This window comes from Drosophila navojoa, chromosome 3 (genome assembly GCF_054131105.1).
Source record: "Drosophila navojoa isolate 15081-1374.11 chromosome 3, UAZ_NAV_1.0, whole genome shotgun sequence".
Taxonomy (NCBI): Eukaryota; Metazoa; Arthropoda; class Insecta; order Diptera; family Drosophilidae; genus Drosophila; species Drosophila navojoa.
The window spans coordinates 8,349,933-8,375,679 of NC_142891.1; the positions used below are offsets into that span (position 1 = coordinate 8,349,933).

The window sequence follows — 25,747 nt, forward strand, 5'->3', positions numbered from 1 at the left end:
CTTATCGAAAGTTATGTCCAGACGTACTTAAAGAGTCGCTAATGCCAGTTAGTTTCATTTATTTATTTACTTTTCTTCCTCTTGTTCCTTCGCATATCCTTTAGCCCGAGCTGCTGGCTTTTCCTTTTGTGTGGCACCGGAGACGTATTACTTTAAGCGGCTTAAATACTTTGGTGCGTGTGTCAGCGCACGTGTGTGCTCATGTCTGATTGTCTGAGCCCCATTGTTAACTGTCTCAGCAGTCAACTGCAAAATTGATGGGATATAATCAAAACTTAATGGAATTTCATAAATATATACATATATGCTTACATTGCAGATGCTTAGCAGGCTTAGCAGGCAGTTGATTGAGTTGATCAAGATAACGATTGTTATCGATAGCATCAGATAGGGTTTTGGTAATTAAGGTATTATTTAAATAATATATATATCTCAACTTAAATTTAATGAAATTTCGTAAGTATATACACGCCAAGTGCTGATCGCCTTTATCGATATATCGATTGTTATCGACAGCAGAGGTTAAGGTAATTAAGGCATTATTTAATTAATAAATGAATTGATTATAGTATCTCACCTGTCAGCAAAGATTTCATGGAATTCCATATATATATACATGCTAAGTGATTGTTTTGATCGATAAGTCGATTGTTATCGATAGCTTAAGCAAGGGCTTAGGTAATTAAGGTATAGTACAACTTATAAATGAAGTCCAAATATACGAAATTGGTTTATGGTGTATCATCATTTATTTATCTATCGATCTTTAATTATCACTAATAAATGTTCAGCTACGCTTGAATTCCATTAACTGCTAAACATTTGCCATAAATAAGTATTTTTTTCACTAAGCATTCAGCTTACCTGACCTTTTTCGAGCTTAAATAGTGAAAAGTCTTTGGCTTTATCTGAACTTCCAGTGACTTGCACGTAATATGAGCAGCAACGACAACAACAACGACAACAACAACAACAGCAGCAAGTAACTGTATAATGTTAACTCGACTGCTTCATGGACAGTTTGATTTTCATTACCCCAAAAAACGAGAACTTCGCATCGATGAACTGCATCAGGAGCAACAGCAAACGCAAGGGCAAACACAAAAGCTAAGGACAGGACAGGCAGGCCCCATACAGGACAGTTCACTGATGGGTTATTTTCGCTTCTTCTTCCACGTTCCTTTTTTTTTTTTTATCCAGAGCCATGTCCATCAAGAGGTTGTCTGAACAGGCAGCAAGGTTTGTCTAGAGAATAGCCATAGAGCACACACTTGGGCCAAGTCAAGTCAGTCTGAGAGTGCTGAGTGCTGAAAAGTTGAAATGCGACTCCCCATCATCATCATCATCATCGTCATCATCATTATGAACAGCAGCGGCAACAACAAACAATATTATCATCAGCAGCATCAGCATCATCATCATCATGAGCATCAATGGGCATTCGGCGGCTGGCGAGTTGTTCAGCTGCTGTGGCCAAGAAAGCCAGCGAAGCAAATTGTTTTTAATTAAAAGTAAACAATATCAATTCATTCGACAGTTATCCAGTTATGCTGCTGACAAGGCTTCCAGCTTTAGATTCAGCTCCAGCTCCAGCTCCAGCAGCAGCTCCTTCACCTACACCTACGGCTGCTCCTGCTGCTCCTGCTGCTCCTGCTGCTCCTTTCTGGCCAGCATTGTTTGCCAGGGATTAAGAGCGCACAAAAAGGCTCACACACATACACACACACACGGTCGAGTCTGACAAGACCTGTCTATACTTATATCAATATCTATATTTATATCTATACTCGTCTATACATACATATATCCATTATATATATTTAGTTTTTGACCATTATTAATTGTCTTGGTTGAACGCTTAATGTTGCAGCCAAAGTTACTTTTATTTAATTATTTTGTTTTTTTTTTTTTTTTTTTTTTTTTAAGATTTCCTCTTGTTTCTCTTGCTCCTCTTATAAAGTTTTCTTTTGCAACTGTTTTCTCATTTTGATCAAGCTACTCTTTTCTTTTTTTTATTTGTTGCTAAACTTTGTTGCACTTTTAATTGGTCTGCACATTTTTCAAGTTTGTTCTATAATTTTTTATTTTTTTAGATACATAAATGTATATTATTTGCGATTTGATGATCAGCACAAAAACTTCGCGAATGTCCATTAATTTTTGTGTGCACTGAATAAATGAAAATCTATATAAAGATTTGATGAGTGTAAAGCATAAAATATATATAACTAATCATATATTTGTTGCCTCAATTTTTTAAATATATTTTTGAGCTGCTTGATTTTACATATGCATTTTTAGCAATCATATAAGAAAAAAAAAAAAAAAACAAAAAACAAAAAATAATAATAAATAAAAAAAATATTATTTATTATATACTATATATATTTTTTGTTATATACTAGTATAATTTAATAATATAATAATTTATCTCCTATATTAGAGATGAATGAAATAACTATATACAATATTCTGCTGTAATTTTAGCCGAAATGCATAGAGATTACCCAGAATATACAGAATAACAGTAAGTAACCGTAACATAGTAAGTAGTCTGGACTCCATATTACCCTAGATGCCATGCTCTATATACAAATATATGCGTCTACAAGTAGTAATTCTCACAGCTAACTGTACTGGTTGACGAGTCGAGTTAAATCACCTTATAAAAAATGGAAAAAAGAGCTGTACAGAGCTCTAATAATATGCCACATACGCAGCGTATGCAAAGTGCGCAGACTACAGAAAGGGGGCGCAGAGGGAGGGGCGGTCTCTGTTGTGGTCCCTCATCATCATTATGAATTTTCGACTGATGCTGCTGCTGTTGCTGCCGCTGCTGCTGTTGCTCCTTGTGGGCTGGTCTGGTGTGCTGCTCTTGTGTTTGTTGAAAGGAAATACATACATACGTGCGCATTCATTTCATTTCCGTTTTGTGTCAGCGACGAGGGACGTGGCGGACGGGAAGGGCGAGCCTGGGTGTTGCCATGGCTATGTCTCAGTAGGTTCTCGACTCACTACATGTGTCTGTGCGCTATGCGTGTGTGTGTGTGTGTGTTCAACTATTTATTTTTATGACATAATGTAGCTACAGTTGCGATTGTGCCCCTCTCCCTGCGCCCGTTCCTATCCCTCTGCCACTGTGAATATTGCCATCTAAATATGTGAAAATTGCTCATTTGAAATGTTACCAGAGCAATATGTGTAGAGAATGGGAAGGTTGGACTGAACGCCGGGATGCTGGGCTGCTGTGAGGCGAGGGTGGGGGGAATGGCTAGGCAAATTGCCTGTCAGAAATTTTGTAGCCAATTTGTTTTTTTTTCGCTTCTGTTTTCATTTTCTTTCCTATTTGATTTTATTTTTTTTTTCGTTTTGCCCGATGCTTATCGAAAGTGCTTTGACGCTTGAATTGTTGTGATAAATACAACATTTGAAAATGTTTGTTACTTAAAAAAAATAAATAAAATGTTTGTTAAATATAATTTTATGTGAAATGTGCGCGTAGGCGAAAGAGGAAAGTACTGAAAGGATTTTATGCTCTTCAGTTGGAAGTTAAAAGAGAAATGTTGTAGTGCACTGAATATGGTTAAAGCATATTGCTATAAAAACTCCCATGAATGAGTATATAAATAAATATAAATTTATATTTAATACAAACTAAAGCAGTAGTTCAATTGTGATTTAAATTAATTCAAATGAGTTTATTTAAGATGAGTAAAATATAAAATATAGAATATAAATTATGAAATATAAAATATAAATTATAAAATATGAAATATAATATATAAAATATAAAATATGAAATATGAAATATAAAATATAAAATATAAAATATAAAATATAAAATATAAAATATAAAATATAAAGATAAAATATAAAGAAAATATAAAATATAAAATATAAAATTTAAAATATAAAATATAAAATATAAAATATAAAATATAAAATATAAAATATAAAATATAAATATAAATATAAAATATAAAATGTACAATGTAAAATATAAAATATATAAAATATAACATCTAATCAACATTTATGTATTTACTTTTGTTTATTGATTCATATAGACTCACATATATTTATAAACATACATACATCTATAATATTATGCAGTGTCTAGACTCTCTCATTATTTTGAGCACAACATTTAATGAATTTCCTTGCAAATGCTAAATGATGATAAATATGCTTAGCTAATGGAAATGTTAAGCAGATCCTTTAAAGTGCTTCGTGTTCTGGGCGAGTGCCAGGCAAAAGGTCCCAGGACAAAAATTCAACCCCTGCTCCTGCTACTCCTGCTGCTGCTAGTTTCGCCGCCTATCGCGCTCTGCCATTTTTCTATTCTCTACTCTTCTTTTATATGCTCGACAGCGAAATAATCTCATACCTTCATAAAATACACTCAGAATGGGTATTTCGAGCAGATAATGCAACATGATTTGTGAGAGAAGTCAATTAAATCCAATTAGGATTTCAGAGAGCAATAAATCGACAAAAAGCTAAAAAAAACATGGTTATATTTTCTTATGAGATGTGTATGTCATAAGTAAGTATATTTCAAGGGTATTCAGCAGTCGGTTTTTGACTGTAAAATTTGTTGCATTTCTTTTTTATTTCGCTGTTTGTTAAACTGTTTCACCTGCTTTGTATGCACCGTCTGCTATCAGTTGTTGCATTTGAAAAGACGAGTGCACTTTTGTGCCCCAACAAGCCCAAAAGTAACACTCGAGTCCTGGCTGCCTCCCAGGCGCCCGCACAGCATCCTACCCGCCAGCACCTGGGCATTATCAGCAAGAGACCAAGGACTGCTTAAAAACGTTAAAATATGTAGGCATATACATATATACCCGTATATATTTTTATATATGTGTACTGCTAATGGGAATACTCCGAGTGTATATGAAATTGTTGACTGTAGGCTGGGTCAGCTTAAAGGCCTTTTAGGCCTTTTGGCTTTTTGGCCTCTCGGCTGCTGGCTTTGGTAATCTTCAACTGATGGAACAACTTGTCGCTGGCTGACATTATGACAGCACCCGGTACTGGGCGGGGCGGGCTGCCCGGGTACGCCTAACTAACTTCCTGAACATGGCCAGATGACTTGTATGTGCCTGCTGCAGCTCTTCAATCTATTGTCTGGCAGATGCCCGTACACGTTGTCATTGGCATACTTCGGCGAAAAGGCAACATCTAACCTACAGCTGACAGCAGCGAGAGAGGAGGCTAGAAAGAGACAGAGAGAGAGAGGGGGCAGGGTTATATCAAGGCGCTAAAGATATACATAGATATGTCGTGGTCTGGTCTGCTCTTCTTTTTACGTACATACACACATATACATATGTGTGTGTGTGGATCAATGGAAGTACGTGCCACTTGTTAACGCACAATGGAGTCTTTCACAACACTGATTGATGCCCCAGCAAGGACACTGAAAGGATGTTATTCAGTTTGAAGCATGCCACAAGCCCTCTTGCTGCCGCTCTCACTCTTCCGCTCGCTCCCCCTCTCTCTCGGTCTCTTTTTAGATGACTTAAAACCCATTACTTAAGTGAGTTAGTTCAATTGAGCTGTTGATAATCATCAAGCATAAATCTCTTTTCAGTACGGCAAATTGAATAAACAAGAAATTTGTCATTTCTAGTTGAGAAAAATCCAAAAGTTAAAAAATATTCCTAGCAATAATATATGTATGGAAGTTGCATATGATTTTCATATCATTCAAAAAAAAAATCCACAAATTACAAATAAAGTAATATGCATTCAAGCTTAGAGTCTTTAATTAAAAACTATGCTTTTCTTTTAGCTGACTTTTGATTCCTTTCTTTTTATTTAATAGAAATCTTCTTGTATATAAGTATATTCATATTTATATATTTCATACTGACTACATTGAAGATTTTTTCATTTCTTTTCATTCCAATTTGCTCTCTTTATCTCTGGCTCTCTCTCCTTCTGTCTCTTTCTCTCCAACGACCCTCAGAGCTAGGCGTCAGTTTACAACACTTTTTGGCAAATGTTTGCCAAATATTGACAGAGCTATTATGCAGCGTGTACAAATTAATAGCAATAGCTGTGTAAACAACACACACAGATACACACGCATTCACACACATTCACACACATGCACATTAGCACATTGAGCGAATGCCTTTCAGTTCTAGCAAAATCTCTTGAATGCTGTTTGCATGTTTGTACGTGTCTTTGTTGGCAAATTAACACACACTCGTGCACAATCACTTACACACACACACACACACTCACATAACATCAACGCATTTATAGACACATGTTTGAGTCCTACATAAACATATACACAGGTTAGTCAAACAAAAAGCGTTGCCTACCTTTGCGGGCAGCGTATTTATTTACGCTTTTCAACTGGCTTACCACATGCACGACTGTGATAGAGAGAGAGAGAGAGAGAGAGAGAGAGAGAGAGAGAGAGAGAGAGATAGTTGGTTGCCTGTCTCTATATAATTTTTGGTAGCTATGTAAACATAAGTGAAACAGCTGGAAGTATTTTGCTTTTTTCATGGCTGAAGTAAACGAAATTCTTGTTCGACACAAAATTGATAAAAATCGATTTTGAATGCTGCATTTGAATATGTCTTTAAATGTATACTTGTATAATTGTAAATGTATGCATAAATGTATATAAATACGGTTTGCTTTGTAGTTTATCGTATAAAAATCAAATTTACTATAAGTCTGCATGTATGGAAATCTATATAAATCGATATATATCGATATAAATCGATATATATAAGATCTCCTAGGCATCTAACTTGCTTTACATTTAATTAAATTTAACTTAATATGCGATTTCCATTTCTTTAGTACTACGTATTTTCCCTACGTATTTACTTTCCCCACTCATTTCTTAAATTGAAATCTATATTTAAGTTTTCTACTTTCAATTTCATTTAAATATTCACCTACTTTATGCACTGCACCTTTTCGCCAACCTTTCACTCTAATTAGCAACATTTCCGAAGGCAGTTTTAAACTTGGCTGCAATCCTTTCACTTTTCAGCATTCTCTATTTTAGATTTTTTCTTCGCATTTCTAGTATTTCTTTTTTGTCTATTTTATGCCATGGCATGGATAACATAACCTTAAAAAGAAGCAATGGAAAAAAAAAGAAAAAATCACGGGCCTGGCGTCAGCTAATTAAGCGCACTGAAAAGAAGTCAAGCTAATGGAATGGGGCTATGCCCTCGACCCACTTGGCGGTGCAGTGGGTCGACGTGTTAGGTTGAAGTTATAGTTGACGCTGAAATTTTGTGCCAGCTGCCGGCTAATGAAGTTACCACAAAGTGAAAGCCGTCCAGACTACTCGCTGCTACCCACTGCGTTCCAGGCGTTAATTAATTAGCGCCCTCTTTTTATTCCGTCTGTTTTCATCTGCTTTTTATTATTATTTCCATATTTTGTATATCTTTTATCTCACTGCGAACGCAGGTTTATTCAATGTCGGCCACCGGCTAATGAGCCGCGTGAACTGCGTTAAGTGGGTCACGAATCTGGAATACCCAATTCAATTGCTGGCGGGTATTACACGGCTTTAAGTTTGTATTTCCTCTGACAACATAGAAATTGTTGTTCATTTGTGGTAGTTTTTAGTGTAAATTGTATCAAATGACTTTTTAAATAAAGTTTTCACAAAAGTGTCTTGATTCGCCAGTCGAGCTGATATCAAGTCATGTGTCAATCAATCGATTCGTTGCACAGTCATTCAGTCAGGCATTTAGCAAATCAAGTGGCAATCAGAAAGTCATTTAGTTGGTCAATAAACCAGTGCAGCGGGCAGTTAATCAGGCACTCAGCTAGATAGACAAAGAGGTAATCTTCAAGTTGTCAATTAACCAGTCGATTAGACAGTCAATCAGTTTGGCAATACATAAATCAATCAGACATTCAGTCAACCTGTTAGTTGATTAGCTAGTCAGTCAGCCAGCCTGCCCAGTCTATTAGTGCTTGTATCAATCAATTAGTCAGTCACTCAACACGGTCAATCAGTCAATCGACTAGACCATTAGCATATCAATCATTTACTCAGCCAAGACAGTCAATCAGTTAGTCAAGCTTTGGCTTTAACCCCATCGTAATCCATGTCTTGTACATATATAAATTGGATATAAAAAGAAAATAAATCAACCATTATCAATCAGCTAGCCAATCGGACTGTCAACCAGTTTTTATTCAACCGGTTTATTGGACAGACAATCTGTCAGCCAATTAGCCAGTCAATCACGTAATCAGGTAGTCCTACTTGTTCAATAAATCAGTCTATTCGAAACTCAATCAATACTCAATTCGCCGTTCAATCAAGAAATTAATACAGCAATCAATAAAGCTGTCTATTAGATCGCCCATTGGGCATTCAATCAGTCTATAACAATAATGTCAATTAGCTATTCAAATTGTATTCAAGCATTCATAGATCAATCAACAACTAAAATATTATATAGTCATTATTTTTGACAGTCATTATAAACATTAAACTCGTCTGTCAATCTGCCAATCAGTTGATGATACCCGGCAGTTCCAGTTCAATCTGTTGCTCAAGCATTCGCTCGGTCAATCACACTTGAAAGACTCAATGAATCAATCGGTAAATGGAGTTTAATCTGTAAATAATTCTAGCTTTTAATTCGATTTCAAGTTGATATTTAGCATAAATAAGCGCCAGCTGTGCATGTGCAATTGCTGTCAACATTTAGCATTTATTACGCGAATATTTTCGATTTAATTGCTAGCTGGCCCGAATGAAACCCAATTGTTTACCTGCTATCAAAATCAATTGAGAGGCTCGCAAATGCGAATTCAAATTTATGCACATATATTTATGGGCAGAGCGAAATTATTGTGAAACAAAATAAAATATACATACTATCTCCAAAAATAGGCAACATGAGCTAAACAATCAACTTTTGCCAGCGACTGTTTGTGCTGTTCGTCTTCCTCTTTTACTTTTTTCTTCAGTTTGCCAGGCACACCTGTTACGGCAGCAGTAACAACAAACAACAACAACAACAACAGGTAGGAGTGTAGATATTACAACACCTTGACGAAAAGTTTTTGGTATTCTCAAGCGATTGTTGGCTGTTGTTGTTGTTGTTGTTGTTATTACTGTGGCTGCAGTTGGTGTTGAGTTTTGTTTGCTTGTCAATCCAAAACAACAACAACAACAGCAACAACAGCAGCAACAAACAGCAGCTGATAATACTAGCCGCCATTGCATAAAGAAATCAAATTGCAAAACAATTTGCATTTTATAACAAAAAACAAAAATTGACACAAAACTTTTTTGTTTTGCCGTGAAGAACAATTTAGTTGAGCGTTTGGCTTGACAGCGGGAGAGACAGCAGCAGCTGCTAAGTTATGGAAATGTTGGAGTGCTGACGGCAGCCGAGGAAGAAAGCAGACTTGATTGAGTATTCGGAGCGACATATTCAGCAGATGAATGGATAGAGCAAATGATTTGCATGTATAAGAAGAAATAGGCGAAGGATTTGATAACTGATTTAAGATCTACAGTGATTTCTATGCTTAGATAGAGGCGAGGTGAGAAGCGAAATGAATTATATGTTGAATAGAAAAATTATAGGGATATACATTTATAAAGGGCGATAAACGTAACGCTTGATCGTTGACTTAAGATCTATAAAAATATTAAATAAATATAAAAACTAAAATAAAATAATAAATAAAAAAATATTAAAATAAAAATATTAAATATTAAAAAAAAATAAATACTTATTTTTATTTTTTATTTTTCATTTATTTTTTATTTTCATTTTATTATTTGTCCCCAGACATAATTTTTTTTACAGCTTTATTTTCAGAACAATTTTATATCAAATAAATTTATAAAGAGTAGCTTTGGGTACTGAAATTTGAAAGTATTGAGGTGAAAAATTTAATTATTTTTAGTTCGTTATGCAAGTATTTCTAATAAAAAATATAAATAATTTTTAATAAAATGTAGAAGAGAAGGTTGAAAAATATCCCACACAAAATAAAAATAAATATTTATGTATTTAAAAAGTTTTCCATCAGACTTATTTTCATTTTTATAGTAAATAAATGCATAAACAGAAGGCTTTGGGTGTTAGAATTTGAAAGCATTAAAGGGAGAAAAGGAAAAATTTAATTTATTTTGACTTGTTTATTCAAATAAATAAATAAAGCAAACAATTTTTTGCAATATCAAATGCTTAGAAAATCTCACAGGAAATTCTTGAGCTGCGTGAAAAACCAACTAAAAGTTAACCTTGTGGATAAGAGCACAAAGGCAACAAACACTTGGCAATAAGATGGTTACTACACACACACACACACACACACACACAGACGTGAACGCAAACTCTCCCTTTCACAGACACACACACACACACACACTCATACACTTGCAATTATACGCACGCAAACACAATGCACAACAGATTGAAGTTGAGCTCTAAGCTGAAATCTTGATAACAAAGTAAATAATACAAATTCTCGCAATTTTTCTGTAATTAACACATCCCCTAACAAAACAGCTCACACACACACCCACACACACACACACACGTATGTGAATGGCTGACAGCATTGCGTGCTGCAGGCATGAAATGAGAAGCCTGTTTCACAGGTGCTCGTGTTGAGGGTTGCCAGCAGCGCTCACAATTTACAGCTCAGACGAAAGTGTTGTCAGCTCGCATTTTTATGAGCTACACATATATATATACATTCATGTGTGTGTGTGTTTGTGTGAAAGGACATGCAACCTGTGTTTGTTTATGAGCTCATGTCAAGTTTAAGTGCAGACTTCCTCGCACTCAAATGCCAAATTGGCACGTCACTTGCATTGTCTATTGTTGTGCGTGCGTGGACAGGTGTGTGCAGGTGTGTGCGTTTAGTGTCTACAATTTGTCAGCCATACAAAGGCGTGAGAATGAAACAGCACTGAGGCAGCGTGTTAATCATGTAAAAAGCAATTAAAACCATGTACAGCTTACTCTGTCTCGCTCTCTCACTCTCTCTCTCTCTCTCTCTCTCGCTCTCTGCTCAAATAATTTTGCATGTGAGATCCATTCAGGCGAAAGCAATAATAACTACAGCCACAACAATATATACATACATATATGATAATAATAATTTCATTATATAAATTGAATATTGATTGATGAATGCGCTCAACTTTTGTGACATTTATTCATGTTATTCATGTTTGCATTCATGCGTTAAGCTCCATAAATTAATTGCCATATAAAAATATATGACAACGACAGAGTCTTGTCTATCGCAATAAATATGACAGGAAAGGCAAGTGCCATGCCCACAAGTATGGGCAGAAAAACTAAGAGAGTGTGTATGTGGATAGGAGAGATATGTTTGTTAGTTGAGTGAAATTTGATGTGCACTGAGAGAAATTATGTGCGATTACTTTGAATGTGGAGTGATTGAGAAAATGCATTTCGAATTGCTATATATTTATGAGTATTCCGTTATAGTATTTAACTATAAGAGAGCTTTGAGAAGAGGGCGAGAAAGAGAGAAAGAAAGAAGTAGAACAAGATCAACAAAATCTAGAACACAGCTTGAATGGAATGTTAGATTGCTTCTCAAAGTTTTACTCCTTAAAATCCAGGGGAAAAGTTAGAAACCAGAGTCGATAAAATTTCTATTAAAATATTTTACTTTTCAATTTAAAGTGAACAAAGAACATGCGAATACTAAAATTAAATTACTAATTATTTTTTTTTTTTCGATTTCCCAAATGTTATCATTCGGAACAACATTTTTCTCGGCGTGTAAGGATATTGTGGTATGTCAGTATATTTTTCTTGCAATTTTTTCAGTTTTTTTTTTTACTTTTTTTTTTAAGATTTTTTTCTAGTTTGTTTGCTTGAAATTTGAATTAAATGTCAAAAAATGCAAATATTTCAATGTAAATTGCGATTGATATTAAAAATTTGGATAAATATGAATCAAAGGCTTGAAGGCTACAAATTTGAAAAAAATTATATGTATATATTTTATTCATACATTTTTTAGACTGACTGAATTATTAAATTTTTTGTAATAGATATTTTTAATATAACATTTATTTGATATTTTTATGAACATTTTAATGGAAAATATGCATATCGTATAGTCACTATAAAAATATTACACATTTCTTACAAAATATTCATTAATTATTTGACTTCCTCCTTCTCCTATTACTACCGCCCTCATCCTGCCCCTCTGCCCCTCTCTCACTCTCTCTCTCTCTCTCTCTCTCACTCTCTCCCACACTGAAGCTATGGGGCGTATCATCAATTTAGTGCGTAGATTTATTTGCCCTTTGGCATTTACAGTTGAATTTTCTTTCGATTTTGCTCTCTTTTATTGTCTTTGCTTTGGCTGCCTATTCGCTTTTAATTGTCTTTGTATTGTGGAATTTTTATTGTTGTTTCTGCTCTTGTTGCGAGCATTCCGTTCGCTTTGCTTTGCTTTTCATTGGTTTTTCGAGGCGCGTAAATAAATTTCATATCATGACATTTATTACTGACCCTTAAGCTTGGCCAGCCCACAACATGGCTCACACTCTGTGTCTGTGTGTGTGTGTGTGTGTATGTTACCGAGCAGATTATGCCGCTTACCCCACAGAATCTGGCTGGATCTGCATGCGGCTGTTGGTTACAATTTTCATTTAAGATTTGTTTGGTTCGTTTTCTTTTTTTGTTTGTTTTCATTTTGCGTTTCTTTGGATTCGCATTTTGATTTATTTTAGCACTCAATGGGGGCGTGGCATGCAAAAACGAGAAGAGAGCACAAGCGGTGGGTACAGGGAACAATGGGTGGGCATGCTCATGAATGTGATTGTGATTGTGAATGAATGCCAAGATGAAGATTAAATGTAAGTGAACGACACTGAAAACAATTGTTGTTAATTTACGCGCCGAGCACTGCATAAGAAATAAATGAAAATGATGAAAATCAAATGCCAAACGAGAAGAGTAGGTGGTAAAGAAAAAAGCGAAAGAAGAAGAAGTAGAAGAAAAGATGCAGAGAATTGCGAAAATTGTGCTCGCAGGCGCAGAGGCTCCTTTAAAGTTAACTTGACTGTGAAATAAGCTGAGCAAACGGCGAGCGCATTGTCTTTGTCCGGTTTGCATAATTTATTTATATTTTCATCTTCAGATACACCTTCTCGTCCCCGCCCCCGTCCTCGCCCTCGCCCTATCGACTCTCTTTCAGCGGCAGTTAATAGCCAAGAAAATGCCAACAATTTCGCCCGAACAAATAATTACAGGGCTTAATAACAAATTTAATATTGTTCGGGCCAAGGACATGACGAGGCCTCTGTCTTTCACTCTCTTTATGCTTGTTGGTATTTATTTATTTTTTAACTGCTTGCTGCCTGAGCTTTTAACCCTTTGCTGTAGCTCTCAACTGTTGATTTTCAGCTCATACGTTTTATGCCTTTTAATGAGTCTGTTTGCTGCCTCGCCCTCCGCTCGCTGCTTCAATAACAATGAGCATATCCTGCCACTGTCAGCCACTCGCATCCTTATGCACTGACCCTTACACACACACACACATACACTCCTACATCCATGTGCTGTGTCCTTAGAGCTGTTGGCCTTGCAATTAGCTGTTGCTCTCTACAGAATTTCCATTTTCATCTTGTGCTTCCTTTGTCAGGCCGTGCAAACTCTTCAGAATTGCTAAACAAGTGTTGGAATATGAGAAATGTTTCTTTAGCTAATTGCGTCAAGCTCCTGAGTGCACGCAAAGCTGCGAAAAGTGAGATTTGTTGAAGAAAATACGTATTTTCAAAAATAAGAGAAACTGTTATAATCTATATAATAAATTAATTTTTTTTTTTTTAAATAATGTGAAATTCATATTTTAATTTTATATATTGTTAATTTGTATTTTTATTTTATAAAATTATTGATGAATAAAAATATATAATAATAATGAAAACAATAATAATGCTATAATTTATATAAAAAGACCCTCAATTTATGTAGCGATTTTTTGATATATTTCCTCTCATAAATTTAATCAACTTACAGCCTGCTCAGCTTTTACACTCAATGTTGAAAAGAATTGGATGGGTTAATTTCCAAATTTGTTACATCAAAAACTTAACTCTTTGATAACTATTGAAATTATAATTTTTTTTTTTTTTACAGTTTGGCTTTGTCAAAACGTTTATATATATATTAAATCATGGGTAAGTTAAGCTAACATGCGATTGTGTTAACCCATTGCTGACCAAATCTCTTTAGCTAAATGTACCGTTAAATTGGATCCGCCACTGTTTGTGCCCTGCGATCTAGAGGAGTTTCGCGATCCCAACAAGAAGACAGCAGCAGCCTCGGCCTGCGAGGAGAAGGAGAAGCTCAGCGCCCAGGATGAGATCAGTGTATCGAGTATTATATCGGCATTGATACGACCTATAGAACCATCCGACGATCAGTACAAGGTCTGCGATTGGCAAATCGATCCCAAGAAGTTTCTGCCAGTAAAAAATGCAGTGATCTTCAAGGAAACCCTATTCGTCTCAAAACTGCGCAATAGCAACTGTAAACTGAGCGAGAACTTGAAGATATTTTTCGAGCGCGAACTGCTGACGATCGGAAAGTTCTGCCTAAATGTGGAGGAGGCATTCGATGGCTATGTGGTCTATAGCAGCAGCCGGATGAAGAAGGGCAAAGGCATCACCGAGTGCGGACATCAGCTGAAAGGCAAATACGACGATCAGTTTCTGTTGATCTGTGAGAAACGCTCGGAGACGGATCGCATCGATCATGCGGTTGTGGAGAAGACACTCGAGGTGCGCAACCATGCGGACCTATATCTGACGGCCATACGCGAAACAAAGATCAACGAGGAGTCGCAGAAGTTCAAGGCGACGATCGACATCAAGGATCGGGATCACACCTTCGTCCTCGACGGCGGCATTCAGCTGCTCATGCGCCATCTTGTTTGCAACAACTTCGTCGGCACCTTCGAATACTACACGATGAATCTGTATGGCCGTGTGCTGCGCTGCAATCTGCTCGTGCACAAGGAACGCAAGATCGTCCGGATCTTCTATCGCACCTACAAGAACGCCATTCACATCATAACGCAGCAGTGCTTCAACGACGAGCTGCAGGACGTCGCCGAGACCTTTATGACGCCCGAGGGCCGCATCATTCTACACTATTGGCAGGGCTACAATTACCTGCTGCACGCCGTCTGCGCGCCGCCCAAGAAGAAGGAGCTCGTCATGCCCAAGCTGGAGCTAATGTGGCGACAGTATCCCGTCTTCTCACGCAAATTCCGCGAGCTGAAGGCTTTGAACTATGAGAACACGACAAAGTACTTGGAGTCGAACTCGGAGCTGGCTGACTTCATGCAGGACTATGTCCTCAATGTGCTGCGCTATAAGCCCTCCAATGTTCTCGAGTTCTCCATTATGTTCTTCCAAAACATGGGGAACAGCTAAGGTCTATGCTAGCGCAATGAAACGAAATTTAAATGTAAAGTTTGTCAAATTTGTGAATACAACGGATTTTTCGCTGACAATTTAATGCAAATGTTGAATTTGTTTGGATAACTTTCATTCTGCAGCCAGAGAGTTTCTTTGACGGGGTTGATTCCTAGCCATTCGCAAAGATATTTAGTCGAGCCTCAACAATTTGTGCCCGCTAAATCGAAAATCGCGATAAATCGAAAAAATCTATTCTCGATAACTCTCGATAATTTGAATATCTGTTTTAACCAAAAAAAAAATCTGATTCCTTTGCCATTTCGAATTATCGGGGCGCGACTGTATCAGCTAATTACACTAGGTCATACCCGCTGCCATGGTTCCATTAGTTCCCCCGATTCCCCATGAGCCTGGCAACTGTTGCCCAAGTAAATTTGTATAACCAAAGCAACCTTTCGACTTGTTTACCGCCCTCAAATGAAACTATTTGAAAATTCTCAGTTACATACCGAGTTTTGTGTTAAGCGTTTAGCCACCCCCAAAAAAAGCTTAAGATAAAGTGTAAAAAAAACATTTGAGACGTTTTTTTCTTTTGTTTGATTGCTCACATTAAAAATGGCCTGTTGCAAGGAGAAGGATCTCTACAATGGCGGCGGTGATTGCGTCAGTCAGCCCATTGACCTGCATCCGACGTCGGCGTGTCCGGCGCCTTTGATCTGCCCGCCGCCGCCCGAAATGGGTCCCATACGGCGCCGCAAATGGGATCCGATGCCCGTGGGCCTTGCGCCCCCGACAGAGGACGAACAGCGCCAGGTTCAGGAGTATCTGAAGAAAGTGGTTGAAGAGCCCGCCCAGGCCCATCATCAGGTGCAGCACGACCTGCAAGCGGCAGTCGACAATCAGCAACAGCAGCTGCTCGACATCAAGCAGGAGCAGGCCAAAAGGGCGCCCATCAAAACGGAGGAGATTCAATTTGCAGTGAGTATGAGCAAGCGAATAAGCCCTTAAATACAGCTATAAAGTATTTCCCTCTCTCTCTCTCTCTTTCTCTCTCCTCAGCGCTCCATCAATCCCGATGCAGATAATCTACAGAATCCGCCGTGCTATCTGCCCCAGCCGGGCGACGATTTGCCCCAGAAGGACTCGATGACTCCGATGGGTCCGATAGGTCCCTGGGCTACGGGCAAAGTCGACTGGAGTCCGATGGCGGGTCTGACGGGCACGCGGCCGGTCGTCGATAGATATTCGATAACGCGTTTCAGCTCGAACGAATGGCGTGCCAAAAATCAACAGACCGTACAATACGTCAACTCTGTGCTGGATAAGGCCGATAAGTAAGACGAGCGGTTCTCTGACATCCCTATCCCTCTTTTTGTATCAGCATTCCATTCTTGGAATATTTTACTGTTTTTTCATAACATCTTCGTCATTTGCTTATCTTACACATTTGCTCTCGGATCTCTGCTTCTGTACCAACTTCATCTCTTCCATCTTCCTTCCTTCTTTGCCTTTGGATACAACCTCATCTCTTCCATTTCCTTTCTCTCCTCTCCCCGACAGAAATCGATTTAGCTCTACCACCGAGTATCAGCGTCTGACTGCCATGGTGACCAAGACACAGAACGAGACGACCGAGAAGCTGAGGCAACGCGCTCAGGTTATCTGCAAGTGGAAGAGCACGCTGGAAAATGCGATCAAGGCGATGACGGATGAGATCTTTATGGTGGACCAGGAGCGCAATAGACTGCGCAAGGCGGTGGTGGTGCTGGGCGTGCCCGAGTCGATTGTCAAGGAGTGCATCGAGAAGCGCTGCGGTCGACCGGATACGGAGCTGGTGCGCGACCAGACGGAGGAGGAGCTGGTGAATGAGCTGGCGTTGATAGCCGAGATCAGGCGAAACCTGCAAAAGACAATGGAGGACTTTGTGGCCCAGCAGGCGGAGAATCGCGCGGCCAAGCAGCGGCTCGAGTTCGATTGGAGCGACAAGCAGGAGTCCTACGACATAGACACCGTCAATTTGGGCTTGGACAATAACTCGCGCACCATTATGTTCCACATGGGTGCAGTGCGTCAGCCGATCGAACAGTCCTCGGAGCAGTACTGGGAGCACTTCAGTCTGGAGACCCTGGAGGAGTGCGAGAAGTGCCGCCAGAGATCGGCCGACCTGCGCAGCACCCTGAACGCCATCCTGCTGAATGGCGCCCGGGACATACGCACCCAGGCGGACGTCGTCGAGAAGTCGCTCACCGCGCGCATCAACTGCACCCAGGAGGCGGTGAAGCGCTTCGAGAACGATCTGCATCGCGTGCTGCAGGACCTGGCGGACACCGAGACCCGCATAGAGCAGCTGCACGGACGCATTCGCAGCTTCGATGCGGCCATGAAGGTCGCCCAGACGCGCATGCACAACCGCAGCTTCCGGCCGAACGTGGAGAGCTGTCGCGACGTCGCCCAGCAGCGGCTCATCGACGAGGTCCACACCATTCAGAGCAGCGTCACGGCCATGCTGCACGAGCTCACCTCGGCCGAGGAGACGAAGGAGGCGCTCGTCGGTGTGCGCAGCACCCTGGAGCGTGAGATCATGCTGAAGCGACGCACTCTCTTCGTGGACAGGGATCGCTGCATGCTCCTGCGCTCCCATTACCCATCCGCAGATGCTCTCACCGGCAATGATGAGTTCTAAGTGTGTAAATATACTTACATGCATACATATATTCATATAGATTTACAATTTTATACAGATCTTTCAAGAGATCAACATTACTCTAAATTTATTGTCAAAAATTTCCAGTCTTAAGCTAATGTATGTAGCCAGAGCTAGTCTAATAAAAATTTGAGAAAAAAGTGAAATAGGCGTTTCAGAAATAGAGCATAGCGTAGAGCTTAGGGTTAAGTAGGTTTTAATTAAAGGAGTACCTAGGCAGTGTTGAAAAGCATTTCCTTTATTTCTTCTCAGTATATTCCATAGGTGATTTCTTTTAATGTTTCCTTAAAGTATTTCCTTGAAGTATTTCTTCTTCTGAAGTGTTTCCATCAATTTTTTCCTCAAAGCTTGGTTAAGATGAAAGAGAAATATGTATTAAGGGATTACGGTTTGAAGATTTTTCCTGTATAATTTTGGATAAAATATTAAAATCTGTTTCATATGCTAAAGATGCAGACATTATATAGCTTATATCAACAATATATAGTTATTTATAATATATCTATTACATACTACTTTCATCATAGAAAAGGAGAAAGTCTGTAAACACATGTGAGCCAGGCTGCCTCCTTGACCTCATTCAGTTGAGTTGGCTGAAATTCTTTGCCAATAACCCAAAAACTTGACAGCATTTCCTTATTTCGTGCCTCGCCACACGAGCAGATCTGTAATTCCCTGACCTTGCCCACGCAACATTCCAAATCAATAGATTTGCCTAAGTATTAGAGGGGCGAGGGAAATGGCAACGGCTGCTGTTGCAGCTTGCAACAACACGTGGCATGATAATAAATCTTGGCCAGCAAATGTTTTGCACGTATGCGCAAGCAGCATACAGAGCAAAATAAAATAAAGAAAAGAACAGAGAGTGAAAGAGAGAGAGATAGATAGACAAAAAGTTGACAGGACAAGGGACAGACGACAGAGTATAGTGGAGTAGACAGAGGATATGAGGACAGAACAGGACATGGGACAGAGGATCTGAAGACAAGTATGTGACGTGTGCCTTGACTTGGGTTGGTTCGCCTGTCCGAAGGCCGCAGCACGTGGCGTATGCGAGTGTCAGATGACCTTAGCAGGCCTCAAATTCTTGTTGGACAAATAATCGAGGCAAATATTTTGAAAAGTCAACACACAAAATACGTTCAATATGTTGTCAAGAGAGATGTCGAAAAAGTTTTCTTCCGTTTTGCTGAAAAAAAAAAAAAAAAAAATTGCGAAATTTACTTTATGCTTCTTGTTGTTTTTTCGATTTGCGTTTAATTTGTTGTCTGACTCCGCACTACATCTCTCTCATTCTCTGCCTCTCTTTATCTCTGCTAAATACTATAAGTTGGACTGTCAGAAATGTTGTATGTGGCCCAATCCCTTAAAGTTTCTGCAGCTGCACAAGCCGAAAACTTCCCCCTGAACTCTGCTCTTGTCTAGCTCTAAATTGAGTACGTGTTGTTCTCTCTCTAGAACGTGTTTGGTAAATAATAAGTGCACATGTGTGTATGCATGTGTGTGCGTGTGTGTCGCCTGTGGCTGTCCCCCTGAAGTTTGGCAACATATTTCCACTTTTATGGGTTTTCAAACGTGTCTGATTGCCATCTAATGTCACTTAGTTGTTTTCATTTTATTGCACTTATTTTCCGCAGATACATTATCCATAATATTGAACTTTCAATTCAATCGTTGGATGCTGAGAGCATTGGGCTTAGTAAGCCAACGAAACTGCAAAAACTGTTTGGTTATGATAAAAGAAAGGGGCGTGTTTTCAAGTAGTTTTAGATGCACTTTATGCTTTTAAATTATAAATAAAACATTAAATATTTCTTCTCTTTAGTTTGTGATGTTTTTTAATGCCTGCAAAGAGTTTTGCATGTATATTTCACTCAACCTTTCAGAAAAAACTCAAAGAGAGCGCCAGATCAAGTTCGTTTTTTCGCTCTTGCTTTTACCCGACTGTTCGCTTGAGTTAAAGTTGAAGCAAAACGTCTCTTGCATGCATTGGTGTGTATGCGAGTGTGCTGCTTGCTTGTGGGAATTGAGTGTGTGTGTGCAAATGTATGTGTGGATGAGTACCGTTTGCATTGACTTCTTGAGCAGCTTCGTTATGCGAACGTCAGCCGGATCTCTGCCGAAATGATGTTCGTTTGAAGAGCGTCACACGAATAGTTAAGGCGCAGAAAACAAAAACGAAAAGAAACGAAGGCTCTGCTCTCTCTCTCTCTCTCCCGCAGTGAGAGCGAGTGAGTATGATTTTTGTTTAGCAGAAAAATTAAGTTATTCGCCAGCTTTGCTTCCACTTGTTTGTTTTTTTATAAAACTTACATACATTTGAATTTATTTCTCTACATTTCGTACATAATTCAATTAACTTTAACCAGCTTCATTCTATTCATTCCATCCATATTATCAGCTCCGTCTGCGTGTTCATCCTTTGAGCTATTATGCAAATTGTGCTTTAAGGTGCCAATTCGTTACGCAGCATTTTACACACCTCGCTCGCCCACTGGGCATGCACACACACACACAAACACACACACTAGCACACGCATACATATACCTAGTGGTATTTTAAACTCCATAACCATTTCTCTTGTATGCCACATGCGGTGGCGTATTTCGCATTTGCGTTGTTAATATTTCGTAATGCCGGTAAAAATCGCAGCGTGTGACCAGTCCAAAGCGAAACGAGAAAAATAGAATGGAAAAAATACCTTAGGCTACATTGTACCGCATGCCAAAAACTCGGTGCTTGTTTGCCTGTCGAGGCCGTTTCTTGTCGCTGTTGTTGTTTTTGTAGTTGGCACCATGCGGCGTGCATGTGCTAAGAAAAAATCTGTTGCATACTCTGCGAAGCTAACAAAATGTTTGTATTTCTATTTTTTCTTTCGTTGACGACTTCCCGCGATGCCAGAATACATGTCAGTATATTAATTTATAAAAAAAATATATACAAATATAATATATATATATCTATATATATATATTGTGTGAAATGACGTTTTAAAAAAGTATTTACTTTGTGGCAAACAAATGAATTGGGCTGCAGGCTCTTTAGGCCGTTTAAAGGGAGAGTTCTTTAAATTATATTGTAGATGGATAGTGGAAATTAGGGGACGATTAATACTTAGTGGCTTACCATTGAATTAGTTATTAATAAGGTAAATAGTTATTAATAAGGTAAAAGACGGGATGAAGATTAAAATGAATCACCAAAAGAACGAAATACTTTATAGCTACAAAAAAAAAAAAAAAATAATAAAATAAAAAAAAATAAAAAATAAAAAAAAAAATAAATAAAAAATAAAATAAAAAAATATATATATTCCAATTCACTCTATAAATAATATATACTAAACAAATATAACCTCTGAAGCAGGACAAACTTTCATTAGTAGATACTCAGATAAAAGAGGTTGAGTTGAAATACTTTATTTGAATATAGCTATAAGCTAAATATAAGATATATAGAGGTGTATTTAATATACACTTTATCTCTACAAATATATGTTTATCTACTTTATCTTTTATAGTATATGTGCTAGTTAAGCAAATTGTATTATCTGTGTAATACAAGCACATGAGAGCTACTCTCCCTTCAAAAACTCATTATCTAACCGTTTCTCTTTAAACTATTCGCAATTAACACGATCAGTCGCATCAAATTCCTGTTTTAGCCAAACAAAGACATGTTTTTAACGTGCAAATGAGTATTACAAAAACTAAAAAGTTTCAAACAACTTCGACAACGCCAGACGCGATGCAGATCTCGCCGACACACACACACACACAAAGCGCAGTTGCACCTAGAGGGAGAGTGAGAGTGAGAGAGAGAGAGAGAGAGAGCGGGGGCACAGACAGGAAAAGGCGAGGTGCGTCTACACCTCTGGAAGCTGGAGGCAATAATTTAACTTCAACGCAGCAAGACATGCAATTTAATTTTAACAAAACCTGACATTATCACACGAGCCAAACGAGCCAGCACACAGCTGGAGGGGAGACAGAGACGGACAGAGGCAGAGGGAGATAGCAGCAGTGGGGTAGCGAGCCGGGAGAAGCAGCGCGCAGCGTAGCTGCAACACAAAGTTAGTAACATAATAAGTAGCAATTTTCGGTTTCCGTTTTCCGGGCCAAGCGGCAATGGCAGCGGCTGCAACCTACCATAAAAATACATAAAATTGCGCCACACACAAAAAAGAAAGAGTTAAAAAAATGGAAGTAAAAGAGTTGCCAAAGAGCAAAACGCAGACGAAGTTGAAACCCAAAACGAAAATGAGAATGAGAATGAGCATGAGAACGAGAAACAGCAGCCAAAAGGCAGCAGCGGCAACAGCCTGCAGCTTGCTGCGTTTTTTCTAGCACGTGTAAAAGGGTAAGGAATGGGGGTAAGGGTAAGGGCAAGGATAAGGTGGCGTGGGGCGTGGCTGAGCTGCTGGCTGTCTGGCTGCCGAGCCAAAGTCGTCGCGCGCATGCAGAGAAAATTGGAATTTTATAGTTGCAACTTCTGCCAAGCCAAGCCAAGCAAAGGTGCAACTTGCAGCTGGCCAACCCGAAATAAAGAAAAAGAAGAAATAGAAGAGGAAGAGAGAAGGGAGGAGAAGAAACAAAATAATACTACAATTGTGCTGCGAGACTTAATCAGCTGTGCCAGCAAAGGATTTCGCTAGCAAAGTGATAAATGTAAAACTTGAATTGAAGTCTGATTTTTATTTTTATTTTTATTTTTACTTCATTTTCCAATATCTAGAAAATAATGTATATATGTATCAAATTTATGTGCATTTTTGTATTAATAATAAATATATATATATGATATATAGGAAATTAGGAATTTATATTGTACCTAAAATATCAAATGTACTTTCCCTATAACATTTACTGCTTTCAATATTTTATTTTAGAAATTCTGATAGTATTAAAATGGATCAATTAACACAACTGAGAAATAAAAATGTTTTGTTAATTTTATTATTATTATTAATTGGTTTAATTTAATATATATATTTTTTTTTTATTTTTTTTTTTGTCGTTGCTTAAAATTCTTTTGAAACTTTTTAATTTTGCTTTATAAGACTGTCAAGAAATTTGTTATTATATGCAATAGTTTTGTAATAGTCTTGAGTATTTCAAATCAGAGAGAATGTTCCATTACTGAGCTATTATTGAACAGAAAAATTTTAACTTTTGCTTTAATAAAATTATTATTTTTTTTAATAAATATTTTTTTATTTGTTTTATTATTTTCCAGAAATTTTTGAGCCAACAGGTATTCGATATTATTGAATTAAAGTAAACGCTCTTATTCAAACAAAAATAAATTATTAATAGGATCTACAAATATTATTTTGGAGTATTAAAGGAGAAATCGTCGACGGGAACTCCTCGACTAAGCGCAGGCAAATGAAGATGCTGCCGTTGGCGAATGCAGCTAAATTAGTTGCAGGCCACAAAACAGAAGGGGGGAAGAGAAGAAGCAGATGAAGGAGTAGTAAGAGTAAACTGGGCTGAAAAGTTAGTCAAAGCGGCGTGCGGACGTTGAGGACAACAAAGGTTGTCATTTCGCTTGGGCTCGTTAGCATTTTACAACACTGCCGCAGTCGTCGTCGCCGTCGTCGTCGCCATCGTCGTCGTTGTCGTCGCATCACGTGTACAGTCCACACGCCCATGCCCCTCCCCTCCGCCCAACGCTCTAAGATGATTTGTGACCAACTTTTTGCCGACGCCCCCGGCAGCCATTTTTGATATTATTTCAGCGCTGCTGCACTTCCGCTTCCGTTTGCGCCAGCGACTCGCAGCGTTGCATGTAAATGTAGTTTTTTGATCGCTTATTACAGTGTGCATCTGTATGTGTTGGTGTGAGTGTGTGTGTTTGTGTGTGGGGGTAGCTAAAGTGTTGCCTTGCATAATGTGGGGCGACTGTTGATTTCATCTTTGTTGCTGACTTGTTGACTTTGCCGGGGTTAACTGTTGAAATGTTTATGACTTCATTGTGCTAATAAAAGATATCATTTTCAGTGTACGCCGCGCGAAAGAGAATGAGAGTGTGTGTGTGTGTGGGTGTGAGTGTGTGTGAGGCACGTGCATGACTGGCAGGTGCAAATGAAGAGCATTTCCTTATTTTATGAAGTGCATTAAAGTTATGGGCAAGTGGTTACAAAAATTGTAACTCATTGCCTCAGCGCCTCTGGCATACGCTCGTATTTTATTCGCCAGAAGCTTTGCCTTCACTGATAAGCAAACGATTCTCTGCTAGAATTGGACAAACTAAACTCTGCACTTTAATTTACTATTGAATGTTCATCAGTTGAAAAAGTATTTATGCTTGAATTCTCTTTGCAGACATTTTTAAAATGCAAAGTGAAAGCAGAAAGCAGCAGAAGTATTTGCGTATTTTTGCGGATCAAGTAAATAATTTAATAATACTAGATATGATATTAAAGTATATATTTTGTAGGAATAAGTAAAGCATGAGATCGCATATCTTAGGTTTAGAAATTTTGTGAGGATTGAATATATCATAAAAAGTTTTCAAGTAAATTTTATTGATCAGAGGGTCTAATAGAGGGTCTAATAGTATATAAAACAGATATGTAATAGACATCTGCATGGAAGTATTCATATTATGTAATCAAATTTAGGGACCAATGAACATCAATTGTTGCTTTTAAGTTTTATTTTATTTTATATCATTTTTTGTTCTTTTGCTAATATTAATAGAAATAATAAAAAAGCTTTGCACCTTTCAGTGAACTATTAAACTATTTAAGTGTACCTACCTATATATTCCGATTCATATATTTTTTAAAATATTATTTAATTAATAAAATCATAACAACTGATTTGTAGAATAGTGCTATATATACTTTATTTTGTTAATCTAATACTCTACTCGAACTATATTCTCTCCTTTCGAAAAGCTCAGTCCGTTTTGATCTCTTCTCAACTATTTACGATTTATATCGATATATATGTATATCTCCATTCTTTCCTTTTCAACGTGAGCCACTATTGGCCTCTCAATTATTCAACGTATGTCTGCCCATATTACTTATTTAATACTTTCATTAAGCGATCGTAAATTTTCTACTCAACAATAGAGTTACTCTTTGACACGCTTGAGGCTTACCAATTTTTTATCTCCTGAAGGGCCTCCCTCTCTCTCTCCTTCTCTCTCTCTCCTTCTCTCTCTCTCCCTCTCTCTCTGTCGCTCACTGTTGTCACTCTTATGAGCCATCTAAAAAAAAAAAAAAAAAAAAATACGTATATATATAATCAGATTAGCATACGTTTAACGCGACAGCGCACAAGCCACAAAAACCAAAGCCCGAGCCGAGAGAAACAACTGCAATAGCGAGTCGGGTGGGAAGGGGTGACGGTGAGGATGGGGAGCCATGCATCTGCTGGCCGAAAGCTCAGCAGTTCGTGTCAAAAGCATCAACCGATGCCAGCTAACAAACAACGCGGCGTATACGCAATGCAATGCAACGCATTTTGGTTTTTGCCAGTTGCACCTACAGCACCGCCCGCCCCTATTACCATTGTCCAGCAGCGACAGTCCGCCGCCCACTAAGCTGTGCCTGGTCAGCGGCTAATGCGGC

General features: G+C 38.2%; 2 protein-coding genes across 2 annotated transcripts; both read left to right on the plus strand.

Annotated features, from left to right (window-relative positions):
- The first annotated feature begins 14,055 nt into the window (after nt 1–14,055).
- On the plus strand, nt 14,056–15,557 carry LOC115563915 (uncharacterized). Its single transcript, XM_030387619.2, has 2 exons — nt 14,056–14,212; nt 14,268–15,557. The coding sequence occupies exons 1-2, from the start codon at nt 14,209–14,211 to the stop codon at nt 15,470–15,472; spliced, it is 1,209 nt and encodes a 402-aa protein (XP_030243479.1). The 5' UTR covers nt 14,056–14,208; the 3' UTR covers nt 15,473–15,557.
- A 380-nt stretch (nt 15,558–15,937) lies between these two features.
- On the plus strand, nt 15,938–18,307 carry Tektin-A (Tektin A). Its single transcript, XM_030387618.2, has 3 exons — nt 15,938–16,435; nt 16,517–16,791; nt 17,018–18,307. Exons 1-3 carry the CDS (start codon nt 16,073–16,075, stop codon nt 18,138–18,140), a joined length of 1,761 nt encoding a protein of 586 aa, XP_030243478.1. The 5' UTR covers nt 15,938–16,072; the 3' UTR covers nt 18,141–18,307.
- The last annotated feature ends 7,440 nt before the right edge of the window (nt 18,308–25,747 follow it).